Source organism: Ruditapes philippinarum, unplaced genomic scaffold (assembly GCF_026571515.1).
Source record: "Ruditapes philippinarum isolate M1 unplaced genomic scaffold, ASM2657151v2 ctg5204_1_1_1_1, whole genome shotgun sequence".
Taxonomy (NCBI): domain Eukaryota; kingdom Metazoa; phylum Mollusca; class Bivalvia; order Venerida; family Veneridae; genus Ruditapes; species Ruditapes philippinarum.
The window spans coordinates 37,272-60,350 of NW_026852009.1; the positions used below are offsets into that span (position 1 = coordinate 37,272).

Sequence of the window (23,079 nt, forward strand, 5' to 3'; positions counted from 1 at the left end):
AAAAGGGGTTAAAATTTTTACTGTTACCCCCCCAAAACCCAAAAGTGTTAAATTTTTTTTTATTACCCCCCAACAAAAACTTTTTGTTTTTATCTTTAAATATTAAACAACCCCAATTTAAAAACATTAAAAGAAATAGAATAACAAAACCCGTCCTTATTCCCAAATTTTATGTACCTTTTTTGAGAAGCTTTTTTTTTTTTTATTCTTTGAGCAAGTGATGATATCTACCAGTCATAAACATACAATAAGCTGTGTTTTACTTAGAAAAAAAAAACATTAATCCATTTATAACGTTATGATCTGTGAAATCTGATCTTTCTGTATTCAGAATATTCTTCGCATGGTTTTTGACAAAGTGCATTTACAAAATAACGATGATATCTTACAGATGTCTGTCTTCCAACTCTATCTGTAACGATCACTTGTTAAACTTGTTTAATAATCCTTAGTTGCATGCTTTAATCGTCTGCATGTTCCAATTTGACACAAAATTATTCACATAACAATAACTTCCGTTGGAAACGGATGTTTACTTTTTGACTATTCAACAAAAAGATATATTATATGCGAAAAAGAACTCTACGGTGCAAAGAACTAAATTTTATGAGAGTCATAGTTACTTTGGTGATGCTCTAGGCCCTATCGTCGAAAATAAGAATGAATCGAGAGAAAAATGGCGACCATTTCATTTCATTGTATTTAGGAAATAGACCACGTGACCAGATTTTATACTGTTAAAAATTACTGTTACCTATGTAACAGTACGAAATTCTTAGTAAGAATAACTCCCAGAGGCCTATGGGAAATTAACATTACGAAAAAAGTGAGGGGTAATAATTCAAGATACTGTGATTTTCATGAAAATGAAAAAATCTAAATCAACAATTGAAACTTGTCTGTAACGAGCTTTGTGAACATATGATGTGAATTGTGCGAGTTCATTTTAAAAAAAATATAAAACCCCGTATTGTTATTTGTTTCGTACGAATATTTACATAGTAAAAAGAGTTAATAGCCATTTATCCTTTGCATCAGTGTTGAATGTTAATTTCCATTAAAGGGACTCAAGGAAGTAAACTATTTATTTTGTAATCTTTTCGAGTTCACTTGTTTAAAATTTATTTAGAGGAAAGATAAAACTCACAGAAACATTTTTATAAATAACTTTGGGACTAAAACTCAAAGATTATATTGTGGTCTCGCCTTGGGATGTAGAAAGTAGCCAGGTAACGTATTGGAAAGCTATTGGCACACTGGCAATAGCTTTTGCAGAAGCGGTAGGTCTATCGCAGCGGCGGTGGAGTATTCGTCGCAGAAGCGGTGGATAAAACATGGCCGTTTGCTGTTGTCGGTAGGTATTTGACTGAATTTTATTTTATGTTCTATTGTTTTACTGAAAACATTAAGTGAGACTGGAGCCCACATATGTACTCTTTCAAGTTATTGCACACAAACGGTGCAATTTATTGTCGTTTATGTAAACACTTCTGTACAATTTGGCGAGCGGACGCCACTTTTGCCTAATTTTGGTTTAGACACATAAAGATTTGTGCAAAACGACCCCTTAATAGAGCTATGGCCAGCGTGCTATTTTGTCATGAAAAGAAAGGGGAATGGTGTTACTTATATCTCCAAAAACTATTGCTTCAACACATCTTCTGACTACAAAATAATAATAAAAATAATAATAATAATAATAATAATAATAATAATAATAAAAGTAAATAAATACATAAAAGCAAATAAATAGATAAAAGCAAAAACAAAATAGAGCATTGTTTCTTTTGGCCAGATTATAAAAATGTCTAAAGCTAGAAGTATATATCTGACAATGTAAATAATGTTACAAAATTGGAATCTTTTGAAAAAATAAATTTTATCAATGTTTCGGTTAGTACAAAGAGATTTTATTATACGCATTGATACAATCAGATTGCACGGATGTGAAGACATTAATGGTTCTATACTAGTGAAAAAGTCTTTTCACTTTTACACTTTCGGTTCCAGCAGGTTAAAAGCGGACGGTAGATTGATGTCGCTGTTTAATGTTGGTAAATATATAGAAATAAAAAAATTAGAAAAATGAAGTTTCATATTAACTTTTTTAACATGACAATTTACAGACAGCTATATAAATGTTCAAGGAATAACTTAACAATTTTTGCAACTACTTCACTGAAATAAAATGTCAATATGGTTCAATTGAGAGTACACACACACAATGCCCCCCCCCCCCCCCCCCCCCCCCAAAAAAAAAAACAACAAAAAACAAAACCAAAACAAAACAAAACAACAAAAAACAAGACAACAACAATATCTAACTTACAAGCAGCATGGCAAAAGTAAAATCTTAATAACAGGCCATTTCTGTGCTAACTTGCTAAACGCAAAGTGTTCCATGAATATCACTACCAACAACTCTTTTTACTAATTTTTCTTATTAAGACCAATATTTATCAAATGCTTCCCAATTAAATTGTACCTTCTTTTCAGTGTTATAGTAAAGATAAGTGTTCTCTTAAAGTAAAGTATACTAAGGGGTATATTTTTGTATCAGCGTGTCTTTATGTATCGTTTTTTGCAATTTGTAAAAGAAAATTTTAAGTAATGTCATAATTATTATTATTGTATGTATTAGTCCAAAAAGAATTTCATCTCTTGATCAGTTATATGTGGGCATTTATGTTTTAAGTTTTTTTAGACTGCCAAAATTGCTTTATATGTTAACATTCGTAAAACAGATGTACGATAGCTTCATCTGCCATTTCAAAAACCTTTTATCAACCTTGATGTCAATTGTAGTCAAGAAAATGTTTGCTGCTAAATTTCTATGAGTAAGCTTCAAACGGAAATATTGGGAGATTTGTGTCAGCTGTTCCCCCCGCTGATTTGTATATATACTGTAAAAATAAATTAACGTATATCATATAAATCTGTAGATACATTGGCAGATCTATAAAATGCAAAACATTTATGTTACAATACAGCTAATTGTAAAAGTAAAAGTTTACACGGCTTGTAAAAGGAATTTAAGAACTAACATATACGCAATCGAATGTACAAATAAATGGGCTTTGTTCATATCTAAATGTAACAAATAAGATAAAATGAAATAAAGACGATCATGGAAAATTTATTGCTCATTTTTATTTATTTATTGACCATACATGAAATTTCCCGAGAAGGGACATAATTTGGATCCTTTTAAATATATGGTCTCATAATACTAGTATATGTTAAATGTAAATTCTAAACATGCAAGAAAATGTTAAGGTTATGATGAATATTCATCCTGATCTATGATGATTACATGAAGTATATAAAACTGATATCGGTTCAGATAAAAATATATCATTAAACTATGCACAATAAATCATTTTTAATTGGTAAAATGTTTGGATAATGTCCTGTTTTATTTCGTACATATATCTTTCATCAGATAAGACATAGATGTTTTGAAAGTTATTCATAGTTAATCAGTCGTCTTTAACTAAACAGTACATGTATAGAGTTATGCAGAATATCATCAGCCAGTCCACTATTATATACCATCCAAGGAAGTCTCCAAAAAAACATTCTGTCCATATGAAATGCGTACCTAAAATAGATTGATCTAATTATATGTTATGTAATTATTTTGATTCAACTATTATGATACAATTTATTTGAGATTTTTTTTATTATTAGCTCAGCTATATTAATAAGGAACATATCTCTGTTTACAAGAAAGAATTAAAGTAACTGAATGATAAGCAGTCACACTGCTGCACGTGTCGTAATTTGAATAACTTAAAACTATAATGACCCTCAAACCTTACTAGGGAATGTTATATTACATACAGAGGACATGATCAAATAACCACAAGGTGTTAGAAAAACATCCCCATTTCGTTTACAACAAAGCAAGGGCCAAACTAATGGAACTGGTGAATTTAAAATAAAACAAAGAACGCAATTAATTTCATGCTTTCCAGTGTTTTACTGTTATACATCAGATGATTGTATTCTGATAAACCACAAGTGAAATTTATAAGATATAATTTCACTGTAGCATAACTATATCTGAATGCGGGTGAAAATAATATCATAACTAAATGGAATAACAGGCAAAAATAAATGCCGTCATGCGTAAATTTTGCTTATACAGAAAATGAAAGTCGATGTCACCATAAATCATTTTAAAATGTAACGACATTAGAGAAATTTAACAGAACTATATTTCAAAATTGATGATGTGACGCCATGATGTGATGACATCATAAAGGAGAATGCGCGACGTTACTCGGTAAAATCATTGAACAATACTTAGAAGCATCACTTATAAAGCATGTAATTAAAAGAAAATTTATTTGTTTTGCATATTAGATTGATATATATTTCATTCGTGAACACCAGCTATTCTATTGTCACTCGTGGCTATGCCACTCGTGAAAATTACGCATCTGGTGTTCACTCAGTGAAATATATTTCAATCTAACATGCAAAACAAAACATATCGTGTATGTAGAACAACGACATACCAAAACCCGTCACTATAACTGAAGCCAGTATTAGAACCAAGAAAAGATATTTACGATAACGACATTTCACATTTCGCCAAAGAGTTATTGCAATAATGAAATCAGATGCTCCTTTAAGCATTTGAGAAATGACACAACCGTTCCATGTGCTTGTGAAAGGACCAGAAAATAAACCTGTGGTAAAAAAGAATACACAATAGGATAGTGGAACACACATAAAAGTAACAACATAAACCGATGTCCTATCACACTTTTAATGTAATGTTCATTTCAATAAGTCAAAGTTTGAGGAGGCAGATATCACGAAGGCAGATAAATATGTTTGCATAACAAAATAACTGTGTATGCGAATTAAAGTTCTGAGGATTCTGTGTAAAGTTTCTGGTTAATTAATTTAGATAAGCTATTCTATACGGTCTAATCATTTATATTAAAAAGAAATGAAAAGATATTTCCTAAAGATTACTAGATTTTTCATCTATTATTAACAATAACGTCATATTCTTACCTAAAAGAACTCTTGCAATAGCAACTAAGATTAAATGCAACATACAAACTGAAAACATAAAAAAGTGACTTTGTAGTAATAACAGCATGTATCTTTAAGAGAACAAAACCTCTGATACCCCCTACGATTCAATTGTGCAGCTAAGAACTATATTAATGGATATCTTGCGATGTTTTTAGTTTTTGTTTCAAATACTGTCTATTACTCTGAGAATTATAGTTTAACCATGATAGTGAAAATTAAGACATTTTAGATGTTGAGTCAAACAGGATAGAGTTTCTGCTCAGATACAACTTGACGTTGGTAAATCATATTGTATTATTAGCCAGCCCGCAATGCTAAATCGGTTAGAACGCGAGACTTTATGGGTCCGATTCCAAGACTGGCCAACTAAAATTACTTAATTAGTCTTTCGGATGAGACTTCCGAGTATGAGTGATTAATTACTTGGCACGTTGAAGAACCAGTAGAAGCTTTTGGAATGTGGGCATCTTTCTGTATCTGTATCCTTCACTATCCTCTAAAATATATAATGACTAATACTCTACTTGAGGACCCATCTATATGGACAACCGGTGGCAAGTACAAATAATCTCAAATACACACACGTGACAAAACATTCGTTTGGCTGCATGACCCTGTGATTAGTCTATCGGACTAGTCATCTAAGGATTGCTTTCCGCATTAGTTCAAACCCCGTCACGGACAAGTCGTTGTTTCCGCGAGCAAGAAACTTTACACATGTTGCTTAGTACTGACTGATTACAGGACTTGAGGGGGTTTCAATAAGCTTATACCTTCTAATTTTTGGAGGGAGTTTGCATCGCACCAACACATTCTTCGAACTAAAATGAATTAGAACTAAATTTTTCTTTCAGAAGAGCACCAATAAATGTTATATTATATACACCATTAACGAATACACTTATATAAATTTGAAAAAAGTTAAAATTCTCGCTTCTTGTGCTATGAACAACAAAGACACAGTAAATAAAATAAAAATACAGAACATAAATATTTTAAACAAAACAAATGCGAAATTTCACCACATGAACAGTTACTTTTACAGCATAAATATAAGATTATACAATATAAGTATGCTTTATATCACATAAAAATATTTTTAGAATTTTGCAACGTTCCACACACCATAGATTACGTGGTACTTATATTATGTACCTTTCTATCAATATCTATTTTTTTTATTATGTAGTAACTTATTTACCTCCAAATGCCGCGGCTTTAATACACGACCGACAACAGACACATTCTGAAAAATGTAAATATAGCATAAATGTTGAAAAAGTATTTGATATATGCGTGTAACTGTCAATTCCTACGATTCAATATAACGGTCTTGGACAAATAAGTGACTCTATTTTCATTAATATTTTGATAAAATATTTACTCACATTGCACTGTAGCAACATATATAAGCTGATCACAAACTTAGCTCACGCGTAAACTGTTTATGTTGAAATGCACAAGGTAGTAGATACAGCAAACTACTATATTGCAGGCTATATGTTGTATTTGTACATCCATTTTTAATAAAGCTTTACTCTTTAATTGTAATTAATAGCCGAAGTTATTGTCATTATCTTGGTCGTATATGAAGACGTAAACGTCGTAGTCGAAATGGTCATGGTTGTAGTCTTGATCATGGGTCATGTATGTAGTCGTAGTTTGGACGAAACAATCTTACAGTTTACGCGGACTGTTACTTATATATATATATATATATATATATATATATATATATATATATATATATATATATATATATATATATATATATATATATATATAAAAATATATATATATATACGCAGTTTACTGTAAACGTAGGGTTATGCCTAAGAAATGATTAATTTTTAATTTCTTATGAATTACCTGATTTGTTATAAGAATACGTTTGTGGTCTCTGATTGATTGCTGGGCCATTATTGCTCCTGAAATAGATTGTGTATCCTTTAAGATTTACCATTTTTCACCCTCACGTTTTATAAACATTATTCATTTGCTTAGAAATTGCAAAGTCTTTTTTTATCAAACATTCGGTTTTCCGGATTTCATTTATAATAACGAACTAGAGCACTTTAGATAAATTGCAGCACTTTTGTTAATTATACGTGTACGTTTAATTTTCAACAGTGCTGATACGTGATAGATGTTTTCAAATTATTACAAAATAAACATAGGATTTGCGTGATTATACTATTTATGTGGCCATCCTAAAAACAAATGAACTGAAAACAATACCGTAATTTATCACTAATTTAGTATGCTCTGTATTCTAATCATGCACAAGTCGATGTTATATTCTTATTAAATGTGAAACAACATAAAACTTGCAATCATCTTTACATAGTTTTAAAGCAAGATTAATTTTCATACAACAAAATAAAAAAAATGTATAATTTATCATTCTACTTTGTAATAAAATTTCTGATTTAAATCCTTGCAGAACACAACATTACCTGATCACTCGGTCAGCCAAACGTCTATCTCCTGCAGCTTCAACTCTTTCTGAAATAGTTGTTAAAATCCCTTGACTTGAGAAAGATGTTTCTGCATAGTGATTATTTTGTTCTCCGTATTGTCGAGTTTTCACTGGAGCAAATGTATCAACGTAGTACTCTTTTCGACACAAGGGACATTTGAAAGTGTTTCCCTCTGAACTGAATTATTGTTAAACAATATCATTATTGCATACCAGTAGTTGAAATTATATTCAAAAATTTACATATAAGATATCATTTTTCTGAACATTATACTTATAATTATACCAACTGACAACAGAACCATAATAGTTATAGTCAATCGAAGTCGTCGGCGTAGAAGTATAACATCAACAAAAATGTATGCATATTACGAGTTTAACAAAACTTTACTAATGTATATTAAACGTTTGAAACTTATACCTATCAGAAAATACACATGTTTATATATATAATCATACACAATTACATTTAGTTGGTTATTTGTGTGTTTTTGTTCAATTAAAGACGTTATAACTTAAATTATACCATTTGATCAAGTCTTGAAGACATGGTTCACATATCATGTGAATACATGGAAGGAACCTGGTTCGTATTTCGCGTTCACGACAAACAGGGCACAACTCCTTGTCGGTTTCTACATCGTTAGGGACAGGCAACTGAATTCTGATCTCCGAACTCATTTTATATCCGAGACAAAATTGACATCGACGTTGAAATGGGAATTTAAAAATTCTGGAAACCAAACGTAGTTTCTTCACAGTCTTATTTATAACAACTTGTAAACGATTACATCGGGTCAATGTGATAAGTACATGTTTGTGCATACCAAAACGGTAACCTAAATATTCATATTGTTTATGTACGTGCTATCAAAAATCAAAATAATTTCCAACTGGCTTATTTACTTAAGTACTGGTCGAAAAACACATACATGTTTAAATAAAACTCAAATATGATCTGTGCAAAGACAATTATAGCGACAATTTATGAAATCAGAAGCATATTTAAATACAATAAGTGTGTATTGGTTATATTGTAAAAGTTATTGATTACAAAATATGAAAATGATGTATTAATAAATTTAAGTTTCATTCTTTCAAAATAACAACAAAAATAATAATAAAACATATAACGCTTACCTTCAACCAATAATCACAACCAGATGACTATGTTATGTGTTTTTTAGATCGATTGTATTGATAAGTTTTACATTTATTTGCCCAATTGATTGAAACGTACTTCCTTGTTCATATCTGCATAGTTCGGTTGTGAGATGATTTGGGTTTTCAATCAACTTTTATTGTTGTTATATCTAGATTGTATTTACAAATATGTTCATTTTGTAATTTACTATATGAATAGATACATAACGAAACAAAACACTCTTTCGGAGCAAAGAAACAAGCCTCGTGTTGGTGGTAAAGTTAAGATCAATCCACATATTCCATGATGTTTATGGTTCGTCGTGATTATTTCTATGCGGATTTCTATTTACGAAGGAGAGTCAGCATATTATGCTCAATTGTGGCGGACTAGTCTATATGATACACCAAGCGAAATATTAATTCGTTTTTACGAAATATTATTTCGTAATTACGAAATATTAATTCGTAATTAAGAAATATTATTTCGTAATAACGAAATATTATTTCGTAATTACGTAATATTAATTCGTAAAAACGAAATGTTATTTCGTAATTACGAAAAAATAATTCGTAAATACGAAATAATCTTTCGTAAAAAAGAATTAATTTTTTTCTAGTGTTTCAAAGAGTTTTGATAAAAGTTATAAATAAGGCCTTAAAACTAAGTTTCGGCATGTTAATGCAATATAAATAGTGCCTTTTGTTTTCCCCAAGCTTTTTAACTTAACACTATTGTATATTAATTAAAATAATCGCCTGTCATTGAGCCAGAGCCGTGATAGTACACGCGCTAGGAAAATTTAGTTAAAAAGGGGGTACTGTGCTTCAAATCCAAAAACGGACATTTATTTTCTGTTTCATTTTGTCGAAATTATTGAGTTTTGAAATAAATTATTATGTTTTTATGATCATACGGTGCCCATACATAAATTGTAAGGAAATATTCTAAATTGATTAGATTAGTGAAACACTTGAGCACCCCCTCGCCCCTTTAGTTTAACTAATGTTAGAGTATATGATAAAAGAAAGGAATAATATAGCAAGTTTCTGTTTTAAAGAAACATGTCATAAAAGATTAATTGCCTCAAACATTAAAACATTGTTGATAGGAACATGTATTTGACAATTGGGAAAAAGAAACCATTTTGGATAGAGAATGACTTCTCACTCAAAAAACTCTGTTCATTTAAATTTAATAACTTGAGAACCATTCGGCTTATAATCGCAAGGTTGATCAAGGCTTGTAAATGACCCATTTGTGAGATTAGTAGGTTGTTTGTCAAGCTCACAATAACCTTAAATAAGAGTTCGTAAAACTGAATTAATATTTCGTAATTACGAAATAATATTTCGTAATTACGAAATAATAATTACGAAATAACATTTCATAAAAACGAATTAATGTTTCGTAAATATGAATTAATATTTCGTAAAAACGAATTATTATTTCGTAAAAACAAATTATTATTTCGTTATTACGAAATAACATTTCGTTTTTACGAATTAATATTTCGTAATTACGAAATAATATTTCGAAATTACGAAATAATATTTCGCAAAAACGAATTAGTATGTCGTAAATACGAATTAATATTTCGTAAAAACGAATTAACATTTCGTAAAAACGAATTAATATTTCGTAAAAACGAATTAAATGCCAGGGGAAAAGTGTCAAGAATGTCACCTTAGGGGCTCCGTACGTTCGAAACCTGATGTTTTACGATACAGATATGAGTATAAAATACTTTCAAATGCCCTATGTCCACAAGAGTACTACGTTGATACGTTTGCTCCTGTAAAAATCGTAAAGATAAACAGCAAAGTAATCACACTACAAAGCATCTTCCTCAAGTCCAGGGAATATGCAGTCATTTTGCAATCATTTAAAAGACCGAGGCTGGAAGTTTTGAGAGTAGTAAAATACAGCCTCAGAATGCTACTTTACACAATTCTTCTTTCATTATATAACCATAAGTTCTAAGTCGAAAAGTGATCCAATTTACTGACCTTGTATTAACCATTCCACAAAACAAAATATAGCTGTCAAGAAATAATATTAATGACGTACGGATGAATACATCAGTTTTGAAAATAGGCCTCGCCCTCAGTAGCATATATGTATTGAAATAAAACTGAAATAGCCTCAGAAATATTATAAAAAAATACAGTAAAGCGACGTAAATCTAAAGGTGATTCTGCTTTGGAAATATATTTCCCATGAATCTAGGGTAACTATAAGAGCAGAGACAGAGACAGATTCACATTATCTGAGGCGTGCACAAGACAGAGATGGTACACAACAGGTCCAGGCGAAGTAATCCTAAGTATCAGGGACAATATTGGTCGACTAATACAAGATGATGATCCTAAAATATGTCTTGAAGGAAATTTTCCTTTCCTTCCACGATTTGAGGATATGTCAACATATTTTGCAAATGATTTCTAATGAGGCGAATGGTGCGGCCCGGCAAGGAAGCAAAAGGTCTCGTACATGTGGTTCATTCCGAACCGAGTAAAAACTAAATCACACACGCTTTTGAGTTGTTGTCGCTGTTGTCATCAGCCAGAAAAATCATACAAATAGAAATTATTGATGACCAGCTAACTATCAAAAGTGGCTTAAGAGAAGTTATACATAATAGCAAAAGCTATTGCATTATATTGGTTAAAGTGTGGTCATTAAAGCTATCTGTATTATATTGCTTCATTGACAACGCTGCCACTTAAATGTTACGAAATTTCATAATGAAAACTAAAGTGACATTAAACAAAAGAGAATGGTGTTACAATTATTTACTGATTTTCATGCTTCTGGACACCTTTAAGCTACAATCTAGAACACTGTTTCTATTTACCAGGTTTATTTCTTAGGATGTGAAATATGGGAACTGATTATGATAATAATACCTTTTAAGTTTCGGTTCATTAAATATTAGATTTATAACTACTAGTATTGCGCATTTGAAACAATAAGACTGCACAAATGTGGAGGCTGGCATGCTTCTATACTGTTGATGAAGTTTTTTCACTTTCGGTTCCATCAGGTTAAAAGCAGATGCATTCCTTTGAACGATGTCGAATGTAAAGAAGAGAATGAAGTTTCATAATAATCTTTGGTCACTTTGGCAGATCAATGATCAGGCAAAACAGTAAAATTGGTAATTATGTTAGAATATACAATATTCACTGAACGAGATTTAAAAGGAAAATTTACACGGCTTATAAACGGAATTTTTGAAACTCTTACATAAACACGCCCTGATGACGCATTTAAATATTTTAAATAGAGATGCTTTGTTCAAATTTTATTGGCGACAAAATAACATACAATAAGAAAAGACTATCACATACAACTTATTATGCTTTTTTGTATTTTTGAACATACATGCAACTTTAACGCTACTCCCTGATGAGTGAGGTATTTTGGATCCTAACCTATTTTAATAAATATCTTACAATATTGGTAAGTGTTAAAAGTAAAAATTCCAAACATGCAAGAACATGTAGATGCTATGATGAATATTCATAATAAGTTACACAGAATCATTCAACTAGAGATGAAGTTTAACTGAGCAATACAATTTCCTGATACATCGTAGGTTATATAAAACTTTCAATGGAATAAATGATTTGGTAAAGCTAATCTATATTCAGTTCAGATAAACACAATGTTTTAGATATATCATTAAAAAGTTCAAACAAAATCACTTCTTAATAAGTACAATACATAGATAATGTCTTGTTTCTTTCGTACCATATTTTAAGCATGTAAGACAGAAATGTTTTGTTATTCACACATAATTCGTCTTAATAGTAGACACTAGACATTCTATTTTATTGCAAATAGGCTTTAAAGCCCATAAGGGTACATGTATGCAAAATAACTAACAGTGCTTGACATCTACATATATAAACAATATCAACAATCTTAAAAGATTTGGTGATCAATTTTGGTTTATAAAGAACAACACATACATGTACCAAAAACTGCAAAATATCATCAACCAGTCCACTATCGTATACCAGGCCATAATTATTCGAATAAAATCTGTCCATATTAAATACGAACCTAAAAAAGATAAATCGAATTATATGTTATATGATTATTTTGACTCTGCATATTTTCATAATTCAACACTTTGCTCAGCTACATAGTATTTAACAAATTTCTTTTCATAAACAAAGATGATATATCGTTATTAAATTAATGAAAAACTATAACGACTTTCAAACGTTAATGGGTATTATTATATTGCTTATTAAGGAAATAATAACACCTCCCCATTCCCTTCCCCATTTCCCCTTTCATTAAAATGAAAGGATCAAACAACTGAACTCGTGTATTTAAAACTTAAAAAAGAACACAAGATAGAACACTGACATACATGTACCAAAACCCATCACTATAACTGAAGCCAGTATCAGAACCCAAAAAAGATATTTACGATAACGACATGTCACATCTCGCCGAAGTGTTATTGCAATAATTATATCTGTTAGGCCTTTAAGCGTATGAAAAATGCCAACACCTTTCCAATGGTCCCAGGCGGAAATAATTATTAGAATCAAACCTGTCGTAGAAAAAACACAACAATAGACCATAACATAGAAGAACACACAAAGATTACAACATAAACCGATGTCCTGCCACACGTTTAATGTAATGTACATATCACTTAATCAAAGTTTGAGAAGACATGTATCACGGAAGCGTTTTTGTTTGCTTGCATAACATGATTACTGTGTTTGCAAATTACTAAATAACTAAAGGCACAATGTCGTTATTAGATTAAAGCGTTAACACATTAACTCTTTCAAATTAAATTGATTACTGTTTTATAGATAATCTTTACATAATTTAGTTTATTTTAAATTTCTAAAATTTGTTCTTTTTAGGTTACTTGATTATTCAACCAGTAACATCATATACGTTACCTGCAAAAAGTCTTACAATTGCCACTAAGTTTAAATGCAACATAAGAACTGAAAACATAATTAAATGTTACATTCTAGCATTAAAACATGTATCAATTGAAATAGACCAAAACCTAACGATTCTATTATACAGCTGGGAACTACATAAACATTTTTTTTACATGTTACATATTTAAACATTTTAAAATTTTCAAATACTGGCTAGTGGTGAGCCCATATGACTAGTAATCTAAGGATCGCTTACCGCGTGCGTTGAAACTCCGTCAGGGGCAATAGCAAGAAACTTGACACTCATTGCTTAGTATTGGCTGGTTCAAGGAAAGCATTTCAATCGTTTCAATCAGCTTATAGCTTCTAATATTTTACTTGGGATTTATGTTACAACAACACAAAAACAATTAAACTAAATCAAATTACAACAAACTATTTTTTCTTTTAAAAGGGCAGCAATAGATGCAATGATATAAACCATAAACAAATACACTTATATAATGTGAAAATAGTTAAACTTTACTCTGTTCAACAAAATTAAATATTTACACCTATCCGTTAATGACACTCATGGTGTAGAAATAAATAATAATAATAATCGTCATTCATGCTTCAACATCATTATAGTGTTTGCTTTCATGATTATTTCATTTGATACTGATTGTGTCATTAAAATGATACTGGTTATATAATTTTCCATTCTATATATATTTTATTGATTATGTTAATAATTGTTTTACCTCCAAATGCCATTGTTTTTATACACGATCGACAACAGACACATTCTGTAAAACGTAAATACCATAAATATTTGATAAATGTGTGTAGCTAACAATGTCCGTTTTAATTAAACTGACTTAGGAACGAAAATGAGTATTGATTCAAATATTAAGAAATATTAAAGTCTCTTTCATTTATATTTTCATGAAATATTTACCCGCATTGCACTGTTGCATCATCATTTTTATTATTATTATTTATTCTTCTTCTTCTTCTTCTGCTTCTTCTTCCTCTTATTATTATTATTATTATTATTATTATTACTATTATTATTATTATGAAATCTTTACTTATATATATATATATATATATATATATATATATATATATATATATATATATATATATATATATATATATATATATATATATATATAAAGGGTTAATACAACCGAAAATTACTTGCAATCATATTCAGGACCATAACAAAAGGCTATTGTTCGATAACGAAATAGCTATTTTGTCTGCAGTCTTAATATCATGTAGGGATGTTAGTGATGAAAACCAAATAACACCTATTGTGGTATTGATGGTCTTACTAATAAATATAAATTATGAAGATTTTTTCAAAGTCGTGGTAATAGTCGTTATCGTACTGCTCATGGTTGTAGAAGATGTCATTGTCAAGATCGTGGTGGTGGTCGTAGACATAAAATCAAATGCTTTGTCTCAGTTTTGGTTGTAGTCTTATATCAACTTTGGTCAAATAAAACATAAAGTTGGTTGTTGTTAATGTAAAAATAGTTCTTCTCGTAGTCATATAATTGTAAGAGGTCGTAATCCTTTTTAGAAAAAGTTGTAATCTTCATTGTTGTTTTAACATTTTTCATTTATCTGTTTATGATTTCGGTCCGGATTTTTTGGCCTTGAATATAGTCGTAGTCTGAAGGAAACACTGTCGGTTATTCTACAAGAATACTTCAAATGCATATACGATTTAACGACAAGATGCATTTAGAGTGATTTGTATACTGTGTTACGAACAACGTTTAAAGTGTACGCGTATTGTAACAGATATAACCTTTTGCCTATTTAGCGGTATACGGTGCAACATTAAAGGTCTCTAAAGCTGTATACTGTGTTACGGTCAACGTTAAAAGTTAATACGTATTGTAACCTATCTGCGCAGTAGGCTGTTTACGGGTCAGAAAATGTACAGTGCTAAACAGCTTATGCCTAGTGTATCATACATACGGATTAAGCTGTAAACGGTGCACTATTTAAGGTCTGTAAAGCTATATTCAGTGTTACGATCTACGTTAAAAGTTTGTGTGTATTGTAGAAATGGTCATAGATTTAAAAGAGTAGGTCAAAGTCGAGTTGATCGTGGTAGTCGTACAAATTAAAAACGTGGGTTCAGTGTTGGTCGTAGTCTCATTTAGTCATGGAAATCATAATATTGGCTGTCGTGTTAGTAGAAAGAGTTCGTCTAGCAGGCATGACACTTTTAAAGGTCATAATTATATTTAGTGACACTACATGCTCAGTTAGCTGTAACGGTGCAAAATAATTTGTGATTTATTCATTAAAATTATTTATTTTCAATCACATATTAATTACCTGATTCGTTATTGTAAAAGACATGTGTTTGCGGTCTCTGGTTGATTCTTGAGTCTCTGAAATAGGTTGTGTATCTTTTCAAAATTTTATCCATTTTTACCCAGACGTGTTATATTTCTTTTTGCTTACAAATTGCATAGTTTTGATATCAATGCCTGGCCCCTTGTTCACAAAGAAAAGATCAGGATCATTGTTTTATAAAACTTAAATTGATCATATTGTGCAAGAATTGAATGGTACATATTCAAAATGTAAAAGAAATGCTGATTTGTAAAGAAAAAACATATTTTTGGATAAAATCAATGAATAACAAAACAAATACAAAAATAATCTAATAAAAATAAAGATCAACTTTAGGATCAAGATCAATATTTGGATCAACTGTAAAATGTTTATTTCTTGTAAAATAACAATAAATTTTTTGTTAAATTTCAAGTCAAGTTTTATAAAGTTAATATTTAATATTTAATATATTATAATAAGGAAAATCATTGGATAATATTTGAGTTTATATTCAACTGATCTTGATCCTGATCCTTAAATCTTAAAGACGTGGCCTCGGTGTCCGCAAATTTATTTACGTTCCGAAACATAAAACTTAAGATAATTACGACACGTTTTTATTTTTGTCAATTATACATGTACTTACAATGTTAAACAGTGCAGTGCGAAAGATGTTTTTTAAATGTTAACATAATCAAAATAGGAGATACGAGTTCATACCGTTTTGTGGTCATCCTAAAAACAAAATGAACTGAAAAAACAACATAATACATTACTTATTCAAATAAGTAATACAAAACACATGTAAAACATAACTGTACCTGATCACTCGGTAACCCAACTCCCTATCTTCTGTGCTTTGAACTCTTTCTGAAATAGTTGGTAAATTCCCTTGACTTGAGAAAGATGTTTCCGCAGTTTGTCTGTATTGTCGACTTCCCACATGAGCAAATGCATCAGAGGGGTACACTTTTCGACATATGGGACATTTGAAAGTATTTTCCTCCGAGCTGCATTATTGTTAAAGAATATACCATTACATATATAAACATTTTCATATCAAAGCATTTTTAATAAGATGTTTGTGACGACTTTGTAAGATTTGTTCGTATATCATCACCCGTCACCTTATGCGTGTTATGATATTTATTTATTTATTAAGTCTATGGTTTATAAATATAAACAAATATATATTTTGCTAGTTTCATGTTAAAAGGAAAAATACCTTATTTAAGCATTTATATATTAAGATAATGAATAAATTGTATCCATTAGCTGAAAAATTAAACAACTTTTGGTGATATAGTTACTAAAAATCTTTGCTGTCTACGTAAAGGGTTATAGTTGGATTTATAAATCTGTTATTTGTAAAAAATTGTTTTGTCATCATGAATATTGCTTTACGCCTAGCAAGAAATTATAGTCAAAATTATCAACGTCCTCAAACTCCTTAACCTCTGATTTTCCAGATTCAGTATAGATCATCGACGGTAAACGAAACCTGATTATAACCATGGCAATTGATAACAGGCCAAGTTCATTCTGATAATACCAGTATAACACAATAACATAGGAACATTTTTGCCCTTGTATTAAGTCTAACTTTGAAATGAATGTATATGATGACAATAAAATAGGCCCTACCGAGTTTTTGGTCGAGGGTGTAGTGGCCGTTATCACATTCGTTTAACTAGAGAACGTGTTCCTTGTTGAATTTAATTTAGAATTCATGGGCGTTGTTATAGTCTAAATCTTAGTATTGGGCGTAAAAGTATACCATATTACTAAATAGCATCAACAAAATTGCAAATTACGAATTAAACAAAACATAGGTAATGCATATCAAACATTTGATATTAACTTTAACCTATCGGAAAAAAATACATGGATATTCATATTATATAAAACATTTCATATTTGTTAGTAAATTAAATGATAATACTGTTAATAATAGTGTATTCGTTCAGTTAAGGCAGTAATGAATTCATACCTTGTGATCAATTTCTGCAGACATGGATCACATATCACGTGAATACATGGAAGAAACCTGGGTGGTATTCCACTTTCAAGACAAACAGGGCAAGACGCTTTGTTGTTGGTGGCGTCGTTAGGACTTGGCAAATGAGTATGAAGCGCACTGTTCTCCAAACGCATTTTTTACAAATTTGACAGAAATTTTGAAAGGGATATTTAAAATTGCTGAAAATCAAACGAAATTGCTTTACTTTCTTTTAAACCACATCAATTCTAAACGCTTAAGTAAGTTCGGTGTGCTTAAAAAAGATAAGCTTACAAAAGGTAACGTAAAAACATTCTATATTATAATCGTTTATTTACTTTCTATCAAAAATCAAACTGCTTTCCAAGTGGCTTCTAAACACTGAAATGGAATCATAGATTGACATTTTAGGCATCTTATAACGATATTTAAACTCTAATTGTATAATATTATATTGCCAGTCAATGTGCGAGACACAAGCAAGACAACAAACCCCAAAAATATATATACTTCAAATACAAAGTTTATGTCGTTCGAACATTACAACACTTTTTGTAACTCTGGAAACCACGTTTAAGGTAACAGTTATTATATGCATTTTAAAGTTGGTATATTTTCTTCAAGTCTTGATTTTTCTTTAAAAATAACACAATAAAAATGATAGGACCCACTAAGGTCATTCCCAGAATTTTTTTAAACTAACTTCAAATGGCAGGATAAAGAACAGAACAAAACAGGAAGAATTTAATCAAGATATGCCAGGGCTGCTGAAAGGTGTAGAAAATTTCACAATAGTCATTCAATGACTTTCAACATTTTTTTTCAAGATTAAAAAAAAACAACCAAAAAACTTTCACTAATTTAAAATAAAATAGTACAGTACAATGCAATTGTATGGCTACTGTTAATGTGTTCATAAAGGGAAGTTGAAGGTGTCACATTTAGTACACAAATTGGGATGCAAAATAATAAAGTATCCAATCAACACAGCCATTTTACCTTCCCTATTTTATTATATCACAAAATATAGTAACTTGCTTAGATCTGCCAGGTGGTATAACTTACAAAATATCTATTCTTCAACTACCACTTGAAAAATGTTGATAAAAAATTAAGACTTTATTAATAAGACCTCTACGTCTAGTCTAATGAATATATAATTATAATTTTCTAAATGTTTTGTATGACCAGTAAAATTTAATGGCAAATTCAAAAATAGAAATAAAAATATATGTTGACGTATTGCATTTCTTGTAAAATGGCAGTTTCTATGGTAACCGTATATCTCAAAACTGTCAAAATAGCCAAACAAATAGAAAATGTATAAGATTAATACACAGAGCAAACATTGTTTTATGCAAAGATAACCTTATCCAATGATTCTGTATTTAACAAATGATAATTTGAAAAATGAGTTTTCCCCAGCAGGCACTCAACGTTGTTTATTATACGGATATATTACCAATGTATATTCAATGTTGATTAGTCAACGTTGTTTATGGTCGAAGTTTTATTTTTAGTTAAATCATTATCTAAACCTTTACACCACTTATTCTGTGTAATTATTTCTTTATTTAACTGGTCTGTAAGTGATTTTTGTCAGGAAAACTACGTAACCATTTTTATTGCGAATATCTAGAGTTGGAAATAATTTTGCGCTTTCCGTTAATGCTTTTAATATAAATATGTTTTATATTTATTGACTTGTTCGTTATATTGATTAAAACACTGCTTTTAAATAACGCTGATCAGGGGAAATAATTGTTGCGGATACTTTGGTGTCCATGATTATCGTTCTTGCAAATGGTGGCGCTGTTTTGAAATTTGAACAGATTCAGAAGACGATGATTTATTTGGATTTCTAAGGTATAACCGTAATGTTTTATTTTAGTTTGCAGATAATTTTTCATTTTATAATTACTGATTCTTAAAATTCTACTTTGATTTACTATATGAAAGAAATTAGAGATGTAAACACATGATTGAGTTGATTTGACACGTTTTCGCGACCTAATTGGTAGGCCTTACGCTTACGCTAAGTTATTGATGCCGAGGTTACAAGTCTTGTCTTTTTTAAGCTTATTTTTCATATTGTTAAACTTTATTTGTGGTGCTATATACCAATTAAAATTTGATCAGTTATAAGATTGTAACCTATAAAGTGTAGTTCGGCCCACATAATTTACGTCCCAATACGATTCGTCTATCTAGCTGCATTAATATTTAAGTGTTAGTAATATAGAGTGTTAATTGGTCTGAAAAATACATTGTGTTCATTGCATTATCAAAAAATATTGATTCAAATTGATTGATTGATGTTAAATATTAACAAAGTTGAGTTTTAAACTTTTAAGTTTAATTGTCGCGAATTTATAGGGAATAAGAAATCTATTTTACATTCCAAATCCTTCAACTGGCTGAAATGAAGAGTTTTTGAGCGATAGTCTGTATACCATTTGCATTCAACACGGAAAGAAATGTCAGGTTTGTTAAATTGTATTTCATATATTTAATATATATATTTATTTACAAAGTATAAATATTTCAACTACTGGATATTAATCTTGTCGTAATAACATATTATTTTCAGAATACTTCTGCAACATTAATATAAAATTAACATATTTGTTGTTTTCGGGATGCTGCATAAAATGGTCTTAGCTAGAGCCTAGAATATTTATTTGAAAAAATGCTGCCAGTAACTGATGGGGAGCAGTTTGCTTACCAATCACAGGTGAGACGTTTAAATAGCTTCTTTTTTTATAAATATTTTGATGTTTTATGTACATAATTTGCTGTCAATATGAAACTTCAGCTATATCTCAAATTCTATGCTGTTTATTATGTAAATCGTAGAGATAAGCATTTTAAGATAAAAAACAAATCACTAGGTTGATTGATTATATATATAAATTTAGATTGACAAAGTCACTTTTAACTACTAACTTCTTATTTTTTTATTTGCAGAAGCAGTAAGTGACAGCCAAAGAAGTATTCAAACGCCATCATGAAACACTTGAGACATACCCAGGAAGATCTAGAAAAAGAAGTAGATTGGAACAGATTGTAGCTTAATTGTTGAACTAAAATGACTTCTTAAATCGTTTGAGTTTATGCTGCACTTGAACTGTATTTTTGAAATAAAATATCTGAAGTATCTAAAATTGTCTTGATTCTTTTTTTAATAACTATTTTACTCTGCTTAATATCTTAAAATTAAAGTATGGTGGGTTTTCAACGTTACTTCATCTTGTGCCAACGTTGACGCTGCAACGTTGTATCAACGTTAAAATTTCAACGTTGTTTAAACTTTCAAATCCGAATATAAATCCAACGTTATTTCAACGTTGAAATCTGACCATAATTCAACGTTGTTTTAACGTTGGTGTGCCTGCTGGGTCCATGCTTTTTAAATGAACAAAAAATGAAAAAAATAAACATGAATTCTGTGAATAATTAAAGATATTGAAAAATTTCTTTCATAGGATTTTCTAAATTTTTTGTATGTTGTGTAAAATTTAATAAGGAATTCAACAATAAAAAGAATAAAATATATGTTGACGTGTTGGAGTTTTTGAAAAATGGTAGTTTCCATGGTAACAGTATATCTCAAAATTATCAAAATAACCAAGCTGTGTTATAAAAATGTATAAGACAGATAATTACAAACACAATAAGCATAATTTTATGCAAAACTTGCTTTATCTAAGGGTTTTGTATACAACAAACGATAATCTGAACATATTTCTTTAAAAATAATGAGTTTTTCATGCTTCTTAACTGAACAAAAATGAGAAAAATAAACATGAATTCTGTAAATAATTGAAGCTATCAAAAATTTCTTTCATAGAATTTTCTACATTTTTAATATATCAAGTAAAATTTTATGGCGGATTCAAAAATAGAAATAAAAATATACGTTGACGTATTAGTTGTTTTGTAAACGGACAGTTTCCATGGTTACCGCATATGCCAATAGTCAAAATTACCACGCTTTCTTGAGAAATATCAGTGTTATACTAAATGCTGTCATATATACAACAAAAACATGTAATATAATTTACTATTTCTTTTGATGTTATATGAAGTAAATGATACTGAATATGTTTTAAAACAAGATATATAAGGCCATATTATTTCTTCACTCGACTAACATACCCGAACAGTAAGCAAGTATTCAGAAATTTACAAAGAAAATAATGAAAATTGGAAAATTTCTTAGTCTAAGATATTATTTTTGTTATTTATTCATCATTTTTAAAATATATCATTTTAAACTTCTTTGCCCACTTGTCTGCTAGTTATCAAGTGGCGACGCACTTTCGTCACTATACCACAAGTGGGTGGGGTAACGCGCGAAGAATCATCGTCAATGATGACGTACTAATGCTAGGGGAAATCCTTAATCTGATGTTGTCTAAACGACCTCTTATTCTTTTGAACCGATCTCCTCCCGAACATTTAGAAATAATTATTCTGTATTATTTACTCATTATTTGCTTATAGCCGAAATTTAAACAGTAATCCGAGGACTATTCAACTTGACCTTCTTTTTGAAGAGTAATTATCGTGATTATCTTTCTTGGAAGCGCATAACGATGCGCACAAAAAACTACCGAAAACGTCTTTAAGTGGTATTTGACATTAATAGTTATTAAATACATATGACAGCCATCAAACTAATATGTTCGACAGATGTCAAACTGGCCTCCGGCATCTGATAGGTCATGCTTCAAGTTCTCTACGTAGGTTTGTACGACAGCATGACTGATAATCCGAGGCGCAGTGGTCTGGATCATCTGCCGCAAACCACTATGTGTTTCATGCACGGTCATATGAATGAGTCAATGCAAGTTTGTAGCAATCTTTATAAAATCTGAATATTATCAGTATGAAGATTATTTAAGTGAAAGTTGGACAATTTACATTGTTTCACTAAAAACTCATTTTCATATTGTTTTAGTGATAACATCTGACAATCAATTAATTGTGGCATCTCTGCATGAATTAAAGTAAATACAACACGTGACTTTATGCAATATAGTCTGACATGACATCAGCGCCGCAGAATTTAGAATGAATCCGAATAGGTTGTGATTGAAAAATGGTTGCTTTGGACTATTGCTACATA

General features: G+C 30.1%; 2 protein-coding genes across 7 annotated transcripts; both read right to left on the reverse strand.

Moving 5' to 3' along the window:
- Positions 1-3,141: 3,141 nt before the first annotated feature.
- Positions 3,142-9,035, reverse strand: LOC132746564 (uncharacterized). 4 transcript variants are annotated; one of them, XM_060735776.1, is made up of 8 exons: positions 8,675-9,035; positions 8,061-8,267; positions 7,512-7,712; positions 6,925-6,983; positions 6,257-6,301; positions 5,032-5,079; positions 4,524-4,697; positions 3,142-3,601 (listed from the first exon to the last, which is right to left on the reverse strand). In XM_060735776.1, the coding sequence occupies exons 2-8, from the start codon at positions 8,213-8,215 to the stop codon at positions 3,480-3,482; spliced, it is 804 nt and encodes a 267-aa protein (XP_060591759.1). In that variant the 5' UTR covers positions 8,216-8,267; positions 8,675-9,035; the 3' UTR covers positions 3,142-3,479. The 4 variants fall into 4 exon arrangements, with proteins under 4 accessions (XP_060591759.1, XP_060591752.1, XP_060591743.1 ...); XM_060735769.1 differs by lacking the exon at positions 8,675-9,035 and having other exon boundaries at positions 4,578-4,697; positions 8,061-8,583; XM_060735760.1 differs by lacking the exon at positions 8,675-9,035 and having other exon boundaries at positions 8,061-8,565.
- A 2,937-nt stretch (positions 9,036-11,972) lies between these two features.
- Positions 11,973-18,762, reverse strand: LOC132746590 (tripartite motif-containing protein 2-like). 3 transcript variants are annotated; one of them, XR_009628002.1, is made up of 5 exons: positions 17,940-18,762; positions 16,771-16,959; positions 15,947-16,002; positions 13,126-14,391; positions 11,973-12,749 (listed from the first exon to the last, which is right to left on the reverse strand). XR_009628002.1 is itself a non-coding variant. In XM_060735797.1 (4 exons), exons 1-4 carry the CDS (start codon positions 18,101-18,103, stop codon positions 14,291-14,293), a joined length of 510 nt encoding a protein of 169 aa, XP_060591780.1. In that variant the 5' UTR covers positions 18,104-18,762; the 3' UTR covers positions 11,973-14,290. The 3 variants fall into 3 exon arrangements, 1 of the variants encoding a protein (XP_060591780.1); XR_009628000.1 differs by having other exon boundaries at positions 13,066-14,391; XM_060735797.1 differs by having other exon boundaries at positions 11,973-14,391.
- Between the last annotated feature and the right edge of the window lie 4,317 nt (positions 18,763-23,079).